We start from the raw sequence: 14,995 nt of genomic DNA, 5'->3' as shown, positions 1-14,995 counted from the left end.
TAGACTCGAGCCAAGCTCATCCATCCATCTGCGAAACAGATCCGACCGGTCCTTTCCTCGATTGGTCTTATCTATTTCCTGTTTGTGTCGTGACAGTTGCCTCTTGGGAGCTGTTCTGAACTGATTGGAGGAGACAAGCTCCCTTCATGGAAACCCACTGAACTGATTCAGAGGTTTATCTTTGCCCCGCATTTGCAATGAGCACCATAAACATACCCCATCAGCAGACTGTGTGATTTGCACAGTTGTGTCAAATTGCCACGTGAACATGAAAATAAAATGTGCCCCTCAGGTCAGACAGAGCCCAAACCCACCTTTCATATTTCAAATCCATTCTTCATTCAAGTTTTGCACTTTCCTTCACAAAATAATTCTTTGTCCTGGATTAGAATTAGCCTTCGATAAAAGTTGCACTCCGCGTGTCACTGAATCTTTGGAGTCGTTTCCCTTTCACGACCGGTTTGTCATTTTCCTTTTCTTTCCACTCCTACACCTTCCTTGCTTTTAATCACTCCGGGTTAATTAAAAGGTTGCCAAGTCTTTCTGCAGCCTGGCCCCTAGCTTTACAATCCCCTCGCTGTGGTCTGCTGTCTCCTTCAGCGTTTCTTTCCCTCCTCTCACTGCACACAAACACACACACACGCTCTCACGGAAATTGAAGCTCACCTTGGCTATGGGGAGGTTGAAGGGACAAGACAGAGGAAATGAAAGTCAGCGAGGAGACTGAAAAGGGGGTGGCGGTGAAAGCGGAGGGTGCACCACGCGCGGGAGGGGTGCCCGAAGTTCAGTGTCATTAATTGGTCACCATTTGAATATTAATTGAGGAACTCTGTTAATTAGCCTGATAATAAAAACGCTGCTGGCTGAAAAGGGGGATGGAATGATGCAGGGGGACGACGGGTGACGGCGATGGAGGGCAAATGGCAGCCGAGGAGGAGAGGCGGAGTGAGGCTGGGTGTCGGGTGATAAGGAGGAGAGATGTCCGTGGGTAAAGGTCTGGCAGTGGTAATTTGCGGAGAGCTGCGTTAATTGTCATAACCTTTTAAATGGCAGAGTTTATCTGAGCCCTCTAAATGTCCCCACGTATCGCCACGGCAACCCAAGGACTGCTGCACCCAGATTGGCTGCCTCTGACGAGCACTTAAGCTTGATGAATTTTACACAGATGCATTAATGTGTGGGTATAGACACGAGGCATGCCAAAGCTCACTTACAGGACACTTGATAAGGGACCCCAGCACAATTAAGTGACATTCAACGCAAGAGCTTCATCGAGAATTCCATAGCACAGTGTATGTCTCCTTTCATATGAAATTGAATAAAACGATGCTCGCTCCCATCGAAACAACATCACGAGCACTTTCCATCAGATCCAAAAGAAAAGCTCCCTCAGAAAATGTCCCGTGATTGATTTTTTTTGTTGTGATTTACATCTGTTGAAGCTAAATAATGTAACAAAATATTTTCCTCGCGGTATGGTGCAGTGCAGCTCTACATTCTCGTTAGTCCGCATGCGTGTCTCACACTTTGTTTTTTTAAAGCAGTGGTTTTTTTAAAATTTTTTAACCGCTACTCTTGACTGACATTTGCTAATTGCTTGACCGAAATCCACCTCTGTTATTTTCTTCCATCATTTTTTTCCCCTCCCCTTTTTTTGATTTGTGTTGGTTTTTGTGCCGCTGTACAGCAATTCAAATGCAAATGACCAAGAATGGAAGAGGTGTTTTGGATTGGTTAGGACAATCATAATGGCTCTGAACAAAGAAAGCAAGGCCAGTAGTTAGCAGCGCGGCACCGTGGGCGCCTCATTTAGCTGCCATTTGTTAGGAAATGCCGTTACATTTGTTCCTGGATACTGACTTCACAGACAGTGGGGGGAAAAAAAAAAAAAAAAACACGCTCACACAAAATGTCAAAGTCAAGCTTGCCAATGTTTCACCATTGTTCTTCCATGTTTTAGCAAAAGTCATGCGGGTTTCCTCCAGTTAGGGTGGGCGTCCGCTTTAATTTCAAGCCAGAGCAGTTGAAGTGTGGGGACAGATGGGAGTAGCGGGAACAGGGACGATCAATAAATGTGTAGGAATGCTCAATCTTATTGGCTTGAATAAGAATAAAAGAATGCGGTCGGGGGCGGCAAGGTGGTGAACGGCATGTCCGCGCCTCACAGTACAGTGCACCAGTGTTCAAATCTTAGCTTTGGTGTTGGTATGTTCTCCCCAAGCCTGCGTGGGTTTTCTCTGGGTATCCCGGTTTCCTCCCACAGTCCAAAAACATGCACGGCAGATTCATGGAACACTCTAAATCTTGGGTCTCAAAGTCGCAACGGCGGGCCAAATGTGGCCCGCAGGATGCTAGTTTGAGGCCCCCGCCTGGATATTAGAATTTCATGTTAGTGCAGCCCACGCGACTTTGAAATGGATGCTGTATGTGTTAGCATTACCTCGGTGGTAAATAGTTAGGTCCGTCTCATTCGAAAGCCGACGGCTTGGGAGCACGTGGACCATAGCGGCAACGGGACCGTGCTCACGGTGCCCAGCACTGGCTTGAATGCACGTGTAAAGCATGGATGTAAACAACCCGCTGCTGCTGCCTTTGCTAGTACTGCAGAAGCAAAAGCAGTTTTTTCTCAGTTTTTAATAAATGCATATTTGGGGGGGAAACCTGATGCCTGATTTGTCCACATCAAATACCTGTATGCATTTTCTCAATTTTCTGATCGAGAAAAGATCAATGAAAATTGCCATTCATTTCATGACATATAACATGTCATCCATGTGGCGCAAAACTACTTTTTTTTTTTACAATCGAGTTACAATGTCATACTGTACGTGATAAGTTAATTTCATGACTTCATGTTATAAATGACTCAGGAGTCTTTCTGGTGGTGTGCGTTTGTTAAGACCGAAACACAAGTGTTCCTGATGAAATGTTCAGAACGTTCCTGAGAGGTGACGATTGGGGTTGGCATCCCTGCACCTTGTCAGTGTATCTGACATCATCCTCAGGTGAAGATTGTAACACACAGTTTGTACTTGTGTGCGTGTGAATTTGATTGTGTCTGTTTATCCCGGCACGAGGAAATGCTTGCTTGTGTGCGGATATACGGTATGTGTTATGTGTATATGTGTTCTGCGGCTTCACCCTTGTGTTGAAGGGGTGGTGAATTGCTGCGTTTGAATCCGTATTGAAGGACACACACACACACACACACACACACGCACACACACACGCACACGGCAGTGGAAAAGGCCGCGTTTCAAATGGACCCATTAAGATACACACAGATATACCCAGGCGGTGCCATGGCTATTTCCACCTTTAATGGTGACCTTTCCCGTCATGATAATAACAGTCTTCAGAATGGCATGAATGGCCGTCAATTGCATGAGGTCCAACACCGCTTCTTTTTTTTTTCTTTTTCAAAAGCAGTCACAGCACAGGAACGTAGATCTGCTCCGTTATATGTTCTTCGTAATGGCCGCTATGTAAAATACGGTGTACTTTGTAAAAGAGCAAAATATCAAACGCGACAAGAAAAAATATATTTACCAAACCTTGAGTTGGGCACATTGGGCACCGTGCAGCTCCACATGGGTTTGCTCACATTATGGTTCGGTCAATGTGATTAGCATGAATGTGCGTTTCAAAGTCAGTCAATGGGTGTATATGCCTGTGCGAGATGTGAAGTATGCATGTTCATTTGTGCGTGCTTCTTGTGGTTTTGCCAAGCTTCCCTGTCCTTGGTTTCATGGCGCAGTGTGTCAGCAGATCATCTGACTTGTACTCTATGTTCGTATCTGTGTTTATGTTCCCGCTCTCTCTCTCTCTCTCTCTCTCTCTCGCTCTCGCTCTCTTTGTGAATCGGGGTCTCTCTTCCAAAGACACACAATTAAAGCTTAATTTTTAATGAATATTAATGGCATTAGTGTCAAATTTTGTCAGATGTGCATCTTCCAAGGTGCTGCGGAACAACGGGGACAACAAATTCATTTGGTAGTCATGAGGTTTGTGGAGGAGGGAGACACAAATCGAGAGGAAGGGGGTGGAGGCTGTGCTGATGAAGAGGAGCAGGGTGGCACAAGGGCGAGAGAAATAGACGTGGAGAGAAAAGCAGACAGATATTGAGGGGATGACGAGCAAATGACACTCTCTGGATTGAATCAAAAGCAAATTATACTTATTTAGAAAAAAACGACCAAATGCGTCTTCCGCTGCCTGTTTTTCCCCATTAGTATTATTATTATTTGTTAATTGCAAAGTGAAGAAATATATTGTAAAAAGCCAGCACACTGTGGTTTTATTAGAATCTGCACTAAACTAGAACGTACTTTCCCGTGGTCGACACCAACCACTCCACAAATTAAAATGAAAATTGGCCTACTCGTAAATGCCGACCCCCTGCTAGCTAATAAATGGATAGATTATCTGGTCATCTTAAGCACTTTGCTGTTGTATGTCAAGCACCCAGGGCAACGTATTACACTTGAAGTCTGGATTCATTTACAACACATATCACGCAAACTAATATTTTAAAAGAGACTTTCAGAAAGCTTTGGAACGCACACAAACTGTCAGTCTTTTTTGGGGGGGTTAATGTTTCTTTCTTTCTTTATTTATTTTATACCACAGTCACAGGCAGGAAGAGAACGTTGACACAAACCGATATTGGCATGAGGGCCAGACCAATAACCACCATGCCTTTCTGTTGTTTACAAAAGTAGGAAGCCTCTTCGATATCAATAATCTACAGATAATGTCCTAAACTGTTGTGGCAATTTATTGAGCTGATCTAAGAGGTGCTATCCCAGCCTTTTAAGAGTGTTATTTTAAGGCGGAGAATATTGGCACAAGCTGACTTTTTTTAGTGATGTTTTTACGGTGCTAAAAGATATCCACGACGTGGGACTCTACCTAAAAGATGGTGCAGGTGGCCGGTATTAAAAGATAAATCGTTGTCATTTTTTTATGAAATAAAGAAAGGATCATTCCAAGACGGGACTCGCACGTTGAGGACAAACAAGCTCAGGTCTCCTACTCATTACGACTACCCAGAGATGGGCACTTTACCCTAATATCCCGATACGTTCTTCGTTCCGCGTTCTCGTGCTTTTAAAGCGCTTCCGCCCCATGGTGGGCTGGTACCGAGAGACACACAACACAGCCAGCTCTCTCAATCGGCTGGATTGATAGTAAAATGGGTGTCCGTAGGCACTTTGTTATGTTATCTGAGTGTACATTAGGTGGCGGTGTTGCTATAAAAATACGCTTGAGATGAAATAGCCTGTTAAGAAAATACAGTGTTTGGCTCCACTCTGGCCCACTTGCATCATTGCTTAATCCTTTTTAAACACTTTTTGGCCCCGTCCCAAAAATGGCCGTACGTCTGTCCCAGGGATGGAATGGCCATCTCTGTGATGTTCATCCGAATGGATTAATAGTGAGCTGTATGCTGGTCTGTCAAAATGTATCTACGTGAGGCTACACAGATTTCTATGGCACCCCCTAACCCCGGTGTTGCGCCTTGCTTGCCACTGATCGAGAGCATGATAGGCTCAGTCCCCTTTTTATTGATGGACCTCGAAAAAGAGACTAAGGTTTAATGCAAATTGATCTTAACTCATTCACTCCCAAAAACGTTTTTAAACGTCCTTTCGGACTTGGTCTAGAATTGCCTGGTACTGAATGAGTTAATTTCAAAGTGCATATTTGCTCTACTTCCTGTTTTGTAGGACGGTCTGGCTCGGTTGTAGCGTTTTTTTCTTCTTTCATCGTGTCTTGAATTCTATTGCTGAAGACAGGCCGCCCTGCAGATTGTAAAGGGAGGCAACAGTTCACCTCACCTCTTCCTTGAATGTGGAGTTCAAAATTCAGTAGCGCAGCCGGTCAAAAAGGCCAAGTGCATTTCTTAAATGATGTGAAAGATGAAAAATGTCAAACGGAGGGAAAAGAAAAACTGTCGCTATGTGATGTCGGATGACTTTTTGAATCAGCGATCCCTTTCAAAAAAAAAAGATGACGCGTCTTTTGAATATCTGACAGTTTCAGGGACGCCTTTGACCCGCACCCTTGAGGAAATGAACATTTGAATTCTGGGATTAACAAAGGCGAACATCACGCTGGCATACAAGCCGCATTTGAAGCGGGGAACAAGCAGGCCCGCATATTCCAAACAAGTGTCAGCGTTGGCCATTTCCGAGCGTCGCATTCGCCGTCTTCCTGCGACTGAGATTAACGCAGTGCTGCAATATTGATTTACGCCCGCGTAAAGCCTCTCCGGCTCTATATATTACACCACATTCAGCAGTCATCTATTCAATCAAATCTAATATTACACTGGCTCTGCACACAGCTGTCTAATAGCATTTAGCTCACAGTTTGATTCCTCTGCATTCCCTCATGTACTTCAAACGCTTGCTTTCAATATCCTTCAATCGTTTCCACTACGCCAAGATGAAGTCTTTTGAAAAGCGCGGAGGATGAATGGAGCGCGCGCCCCTGTGCACGCTCGCGCAAATGTGTGTGCGGAGACGGGATTAGTCGTGGCCTTAGGCTTAAGGTATGGAGCGGAGTGTATTTTAGAAGCTTCTAAATTAGCTGGGAAATGGGATTTTGAGACAATGGAGTGAGGGGTAGGGGGGGAGGGATCCTCAAATGAAAGGATGCACTCGCAGCACTCCTTCGTTTGCCTCTGATGTTTTACGACTCTTTTTTTTCCCCTTTTAATCAGCGCCCCTCTCTTCATATCTTCTTGTTCTCCTCCTCTCTATGCGGTGGCAGCGTCACCTTGTATTTTCCCCTTTTGCCCGCCGTTCGCCCTCCCTGCCCCTCCCTTTTCCACCCGCTCTGCCTTTACAGTTGACAGCAATGATGTAAGAATACGAGTGTAAACAGTAGTACGAGGCTAACCCCACTTTGACCCACTTAAAACAGAAATCCCCCTCGAGCGTCCACACATGCACGCACACACCGACACAAGCGCGCGCGGACACTCACACACGCACACACCACACGCACACACTTCAGACTCATATGCCTGAGTAAATATTGGACTTGTTTCAGCTGACACTGTGTGTTCTACATTCTGTTTGTGGCTTTTTTCATTTGCGAAAGGTAATTTTGAATATATCCCTCTAAATAGTGCACTTATAAAAATAGGACCATACCACGACCATGACTCGCTTTTTTTTTCTTTTTATGTGGAAAAGGGGGTTTAGGTTTCAAACAAAGCACATTTGTTTTTACTTTTGGATCCATACCCTCCTCTCCTGTCAAAATGTCACTGAAACAAGCGTTTCTCCTGATGCTGTCACCATGCTGTGAAGGTCCATAAATAGTATTCATTAGTTGTGTACGTTATCATCACTCTAATTATAGTTTGAATTTATTGTGTAGTGCCTTTAATACTTTAAGACAACATAATGACGCTCCTTAGTTAACCTCTGTCTGGTTTTTATTTTTTTACCATCCGCCAATCAAATAATGTCAGCTATTAGAAGTGAGACATTTTCCATTTGTTCAGAAACTATGCGCTCCAAAAAAGAGGGCAGTTTCGACAGCAAGCTTTGAAATATTTAGATTGTTCAATCAGCCTGCCACGCATGTTTTTGGAATGTGGGAGGAAACCGGAGCACCCGGAGAAAACCCACGCAGGCCCGGGGAGAACATGCGAACTCCACACAGGGAGGCCGGAGCTGGAATCGAACCCGGTACCTCTGCACTGTGAAGCCGACGTACTAACCACTGGACTACCGGGCGAGGAAAATATATATATATATATACTCCCTGTGTGGAGTTCGCATGTTCTCCCCGGGCCTGCGTGGGTTTTCTCCGGGTGCTCCGGTTTCCTCCCACATTCCAAAAACATGCGTGGCAGGCTGATTGAACACTCTAAATTGTCCCTAGGTGTGAATGTGAGTGCGAATGGTTGTTCGTTTCTGTGTGCCCTGCGATTGGCTGGCAACCGATTCAGGGTGTCCCCCGCCTACTGCCCGAAGACAGCTGGGGTAGGCTCCAGCACCCCCCGCGACCCTAGTGAGGATCAAGCGGCTCGGAAGATGAATGAATGAATGAATGAATAATATATATGTGTATATATATATATATATATATATATACACACACACACACACATACACACACACACACATTTTTAATGCACAGTGCAAGATCCAGATTTGGATTTAAAAGCATTTTCACTTGGGGCTGAATTCACTTCTGTTGGCAAGCAATTAGGTCACTAATGCGACCGAATATTAAGAAGAAAACTGACATAGACAAGCCACTCACAAACGCGATGACAACAGCAAGGCACAGAATAAAAAATCGATCCTTAGTTCTGATAAAAGTCACAATTTAGAAGGCTGAAAAGATGTCATTCTTCCCAAAATGTTGCTGTCACAGGTCCAAGCGAATGACAGCATGGCTGCAAGTTTTGAGTGATGAAAATGCCACCTTGGTCCTGCTTCTGCGGTTTAATTGGCCAATGATTAAAATGTGGATTTCCAGGAACTACTCTGGGGCTTTTAAGGTCATTACATTACCTTCTCTTAATAATGGATGAGTGAATACATTAACTTTTGTCTCTATGTGCATGCAGCTGTTAACGGGAGCTTGCAAACTGTGTATGCGCTGCAACTTTGGCGGAAAAGTGACAAGAAGATGAAATTGATACCAGATTATCACATGCAATGTACTCTAAATTCTGCACAAGAATAATTCCCCTCTGCTGCACAAATGACTTTTAATTTGTTAATAATAGATTCGCCCCAAATCGCTGGCTGCGTAGGGTAATCTCTTGCTGCAACATGATATCCACAAAGCTGCCAGGAGTATTGCCCGAATGCTGCAGTCTAATCACACAGCAGATAAGGTTGAAGTGTGTGTGTGTGTGTGGGGGGGGGGGGGGGGGGGGGGGGGGCTGATTTTAGAAGTAGAAAAGTGAAGACGCGGTGAATAAATGCACCGCTGTGTATGCAACGTATGACGTGCCCCGCCTGCCAAAGTTTGTGCAGATGTGCCCGTGTGATCCTTTGCTTCTCGGTTATCGCTAATCCTTCCACTCGGAGCTCGATAACAAGTCGCCATTGTGCTGCTGACGCTGAACATGTTTGGAGGGACGACATCAGTAGTGAATAAAAGGGAAGGGAGAGAGGGAAGGAGACGCTGATATGAAGCGAGAGGCAGAGATGGGGAAGGGGGGGGGGCAACACCTCCGACAATGGAGAGAAAATTGCATTACACTAGATAGGCTTGTGATTACAGAGGGAAAGAGAATGACTTGGAATGAACAATAGGGACGGAATGCCGTGTCTGCGTGCGTTTGTTTGCAAGGGTTTAAGGCATGAAGGATTTTGGGGATGCGGCGTGCTGATGGGCTGCCAATGTTACGCCCCTGCATGCACTCGTATCAGTATTTTTTTGGGGTGTACATTGTTTGCACCATTGCAGGTCCGTGCTTGGGATGTGTTAAGTGGATTCTGAAGGAGATAGGAATTGTGGTTGTGAGATCAAGACGAGTAAAGGCGTGTAATACGACTCACACTGATTCCGATTTTTGATTTTCTCATTAATTTGAGTTATACTGTTCAGTGAAGGCATTTGCATCCCGTCATACGGGTCAATAGTGTGGTAAAAAAATGTTTTTAGTCAAATATCAATCTAATATGTGTCAGAAGCGATAGTATTGATTTGTGTGTGGGGGAGGGAGGGAAGTGAAACCAACCAAATTTGGATTCTGTTAAGCTTTGCTTCAGACAAGCACAGAACCCCCAGGTAGACATAGTGAACTCAGTACTGGTTTATTGTCATGGCAAAGGGCCAGGTCAAGGAGGCAGGAAGCAAAAATCGGTCAGAGGAAGCAAGGCAAGGTGTACTTGAGGGCTGGTTGTGACAACTGGGCCGCAGGGAAGGTAACTGCCGAAATAGTGGCAACGGGCGGCTCTTCAGACTGGCCTGAATGCTGCAGAGGAAGGTGTGGCTGACGAGGGGAAGACCGGCAGCTGTGTAGGTGAGACAGGTGCAATGATTGATGCCCACCCCACAATGAATTCAGTGAAAGGCAACCAAAAACAGAATCGAGGGAGAGGCCACACTGTGGAACACTGAAGACCGATTTTAACAGATGGAAGGCGCTTTGGCCCTATCAAGTCAAGTATGCCAGCGATATTTCCTTTACCGTATAAAGACTTGTTGAACTGCTCTAAGTAAGCAGATGGGGACATTAAAACTTGCCAAAGAGCAAATATTTCTTTACTCATTCCAAATGAAATGATTGTCTGTGCAATAAGAGCAATATTGAAATCATTTAGCATGTATTCTATGATGAGTTAACACAAATTTCCTTTCAGACAACAAATTATTATGATTTTTTTTTAAACACATGACAGGTCATTGGAAAGTTCCGAGCTTCGTTTACTCCGCTGCTCCTCTTGTTTACCCCGTGGCCTTGTAGGGTACGCGTGGTGCACACATACAGATGACACATGTAGATTACATTGGTTAAATTACAAGAAGACATCAATGAAGAAGAAATTGGCACACGAAAGGAGGGGGATTAAAGTGTTTGGACAGAAAGTGACTTGGAGAGAAATAAAGCCTGTGTGGATGAGGGGGAACCAGATTAGTGTAGTGCTGCTTCGTGGAAGGCTGGGATTGACGAAAGACACTGAAAAAAAACAAGTAAAACTACGGAGGAGCTGGCAGGTAAACAATGCTATGCAGTGAATGGTCAGAGTGGAGCAATTTGAAGGGAATGAAAAGGTGTGAGAATGAAGGAGCTGGAATAAACGTAGGCACTCTTCTTGCACCACAAAATGGTACTACAAAACTACTGGTTACTCTAAAATGGTTCAATGATTTTGTTGTTTACGATGATACTAGTGCAGCGTGTTATACCGGAGACAAATTCCTTGTGTGTTGTACATACTTGGCCAGTAAAGATGATTCTGATTCTCAATTTAAATTGATACGAAAAAATAACAAATGACGAGCTAGGAATAGAAAAAGAGGTTTTGAAACACCGTTTTAGAAACGGAATTTGAAAGTCCTTTTTCGACCAAGGACTTATCAATCCAAAACTTACTATCATTGAGGGAAAAAAAAAGTTTGAGACACTGTACTTGCAATGGTGTTGAGGCACTGGAACTAAACAATACCGTATGATGTAAAGATTATTGTGTCAGCGTTTAACTGGCAAAACGCTGCATTTAAATGTTCTAATATGTTCTAAAGCATTTTGTTGTGCGGTGAGTTGTTGGGCTTGAATTTGAAATCTTGCACTAATTAATATATTCGCAGAAAGATAAGCATCTATGTCCACTCGTTTTAAAAAACATTCAGAAGAAATACAAAGATGCGATTAATTTGCGATAAATCACGAGTTAACTATGGAAATCACAAAAATTATGATTGATTGACTCGCCTACTTTATTCACGTTTTCCAATTCTCTCTCTTTCTTTGAAGGAGGCACCGCAAGAGAATTATGGCACCAGAGGTCCGGGCCCAGGGAATTCTGGGAAGAGCAACAACGAGGATGGCGTCTCCTCCCAGGACCGCCCTTCTAGTCTGCCGGTGAGTGAATAACAGTACTGTGGCCCAAGAAGCGAAATGACTGAAGAGAGTTTTGCATTTGTTCACTTCTGAGTTCTTATTCAGTCGCATGCATCCGGTTTACCACATGGTCCGCTTCTTTGTCCCATGTTTTGGCTGGGTTTGTAAGCGAGGATGGAAGAGGCATCGGTTGTCAAAGCGTCATGCGCTCTCTCACAAATACACCCACAGGCACAAGGAAAGCATATGCGCGGTCACAAGCTCTCGTGCTAAAGCGCACAGCCACACTTGGAAACCCACGCACGCTGCATTTGGCATTTGGGCTCACTCAAACTTGTTAAATGGGCTGCTTGCCAGAGTAATTGAGAAAACAATCGGTGAGGCCGGAATGGTCTATTAGTTCAGGCTGCTTTGATATATATATATTTTTTTTTTGCCTAAACTAATCAGTTAAGTCCTCGCATGGATGTAGTAAAGCAAAGGGTTAACAAGTCTTTGGCTTAAGCGCCTTGAGGTGTCTGCGTGAGTTTGCTGGAGGGAATGTGAAAAGAATGAGATGAAGAGTGGAAACTTTTCAGAAATGAACACAGGATGTTGTTTAACATGGTTGAAGCTTATTGGTTGCGCACACACACACACACGAACAAACACACATATGCACACAGAATGCAATAAATGTGGAATGCAGATGAGGACCTAAAGAAGCAGGAAGTTTTCCAAAGATGTGCCTTCTGTCTTTGTGTTTGCAAGCTACATTCCACGAGGAGCATTATCGAACCCCATCTCTGTCCTCACATCGCCTTCTTGTCATCTGTTTCTTCATTTTGCGTTCCACACTGCTTATCTTTCTGTGGTCACGTCATAAAAGCAACCCCACCTGTCCCTGTTGTACCAACAAATGGCACGGATGGAACCGAGTGAATTCGGAGCAACGGCGCCACTGAAGTCACGGGGGTGGAGGCTTTTAATTGAACGGTAGTTTTCCTGTCCTGCATCAAGGTGAATTGTTCGTGCCCCTCTGATATTGTAGTTTTTAGCAGTGATTTTTTTTTGTTTGTTGTTTTTTAATAGTAAAAATGTAAAAAATCAATGTGTAGCCTCAAAACCCAAATTGAAGGTTGCAGTTTTACCATCGCAGTGGGCATGTAGATTACACCCCGATTACAGAACATATTACCTCCAACAGGCAGGGGTTCACCGAATAGGCCTTCGTATCCCATCGGATATGGAATCACGATGGCTTGGTTTGTCACATTGAAACTGTACTTTCACAGTACAGTTTGGAAAGGAAAACCTTTGCCCTTTCTTGCATTTCACCCATGTGTGAAGTGTGAAAGTAGGATAGTAAAAAGACGCCAGAGTGTATGGCTTGTTAAAGCACAACAGTTGAACCCTCCAATAAATCCAACAAAGAGCACCAGTGAACAAAGAACAACAGCACTTGGTGTTCTTTCATTTTGCCTGCATGCCCCCCCCCCTTTTTTTAAATAGCCTTTTTACCACGAAATAGCTTGAGTTTCATCCGATACACAGTTGTCAGTAATTTTCTTCCAAAAGGTCCCAAAAAATTCCACTCCACTTTTTCCAGCGCCCTCGCGGCGAGTACCAGTCGCAGCCGTGTGGTGTGGTCGTGTTTGTGTGCGTGCGTAAGCGCCGCGTCCCAGCAGATTTTTTTTTTAACAGCGGGACTTGAACAAAACACAAAGGGCCATTGAATTGGATCACGATGGAGAGCACAAGTCATGCTTTGTTTGTCTCCCTTGTGAATGGATGAGCGGCACACGGCGTACGCCGTGTTGTATTTGTCACCGTTTAATTACACATTATCGTGCTGTTATGATGCTACGCGATATAAGGACCCGGCGGTGATTGCGAGACTACAAAGATCGCGGCGGAAATCGCCGAACTGTACTGTATTTGCTTTGTGGGAACATGCAGTACCAGTGCGCTTGCTTGGTTTATTTCGGTGCCCTTCACAAGTTGATGATCGGAACCATGACACTCTGAACCAAACTTTAATGCTTGGTGAAAACATTGCGAAAGAGCGCGTTCGCTTGGCATCGCTATGTTCTTCGGCAAGCTGTCACGGTGCAGTTGTAACATTTTTTTTTCTTTTCCTCTCCCTCTCTCACTCACGTTTGATGTCAGTTCTAAAGCTGCTGTCATCTCTTCTTCCTCTTTCTTTGGCAGGTGGGAGGGAGTGCGGGTCGGCAAAGTGTCATGTTGTTGTTTTGGGACGCGTCTGTTGTGTGATGTGGCGGGATTTTTGAAGAGAGACGAAAGGGAACTTTTCTGACTTATCATGAATGAGAGTCACCCCCGTCCCCGCGGGTCTTTAATACGTTGTACTTAAGCTACAGATGCCTCCAATTACAGTCTCACTGTACAGATTCTGTTCACAATGTTGCCAAAAATCCAGTTACTGGCCACCACTTTTGCAGTCGGAGGAGAGAATCCATGTATTTTTTGATTTTTCAATTTTGAAAAAAAAGTGATTCATAAACAGTCATCAGTTTATCAATTCAACATGAGGGGGAAAAAAGCTCCAAATTGTCTGTTTTTTCAAGCTTTATAGTTCAAATCTGGGCTCTGATCAAAGATGGGTGTTTAAACTGGGCCACAGGACTGAGTTTGATTTGAATGCTTTATTGGTTGTGTTTGAATGACATGGAAATTTGGTCACGAGCCTTAGGAAAGATGCAATAGCTTACTACAATCAACCGGGACCATTACCAGAATCCATCAATTGATCCATCGGCCTTATTATAATGTGGCCAATTATGTAAACATGGTTGTCAAAGTCATTTTAACCACTGGCCGCAACGTACTTTTGGTTTCCCTCAAAGGGCCATGATGTCTGTGAAAATCCTAAACGTATGAAATCATCACCGTATTATTACGTTGACACCGTTGTCGCTCCATTTCATTCTTATTCTTTTTATTTTTCCGTCACGTTGAATATGAAATAAGAAGTAGGGAAAAATAGCTATGTTCAGAGATTTGGTGGGTAGGGGTGGTTGGGGGTTGTGGGGTTATGGCGATCTTATTGCGATTAAAAAAAAGGGAAGACAAATTGCCATTTTGTGACATATTTTCTGACCAAATGTAAAGAACATTTTCCATTATTGAAAGAAATGTATTTCTCTACGTACGTATTATATGGACAGTTGGGTGCACCATTTAAAAAACAACAACATAATAATTATACATAAATGCACCGGGTCATAAACTGCATTATTTTTGTTTATGTTAAATAGTTTAGCACCGTATATTTATTTGATATTCATTTATTATGTCCTGGACACGAATCGGATAAACCAACTATTGTTCATTGTGCAATCGCACAAAGGTTGCTTCGAGCAGGGGGAGGGGATCCTCTGACATATGGGAAAAAAAAGTTTGAACATTGCTAGTCAATCTGGTGTTGTGTTACACCTTGGGCAAATG

At 44.0% G+C, this 14,995-nt stretch overlaps 1 protein-coding gene and 1 long non-coding RNA gene across 2 annotated transcripts in view; one reads left to right on the top strand and one right to left on the bottom strand.

Moving 5' to 3' along the window:
- The window catches only part of LOC127614978 (uncharacterized), a 289,388-nt gene that overhangs the window by 154,594 nt on the left and 119,799 nt on the right, over window positions 1-14,995 (bottom strand). The gene's annotated exons all lie outside the window — the stretch shown is intronic.
- Window positions 1-14,995, top strand: part of arid1b (AT rich interactive domain 1B (SWI1-like)) — a 156,856-nt gene that overhangs the window by 50,689 nt on the left and 91,172 nt on the right. The window contains exon 4 of the mRNA XM_052086448.1: window positions 11,462-11,569. Coding sequence (XP_051942408.1) covers window positions 11,462-11,569 — 108 coding nt within the window. The remainder of the gene's footprint in view (window positions 1-11,461; window positions 11,570-14,995) is intronic.

This window comes from Hippocampus zosterae, chromosome 14 (genome assembly GCF_025434085.1).
Source record: "Hippocampus zosterae strain Florida chromosome 14, ASM2543408v3, whole genome shotgun sequence".
NCBI classification, from domain to species: Eukaryota; Metazoa; Chordata; class Actinopteri; order Syngnathiformes; family Syngnathidae; genus Hippocampus; species Hippocampus zosterae.
The sequence above is the reverse complement of the archived record's forward strand: the minus strand, read 5'-3'. Positions and strand labels throughout refer to the sequence as shown.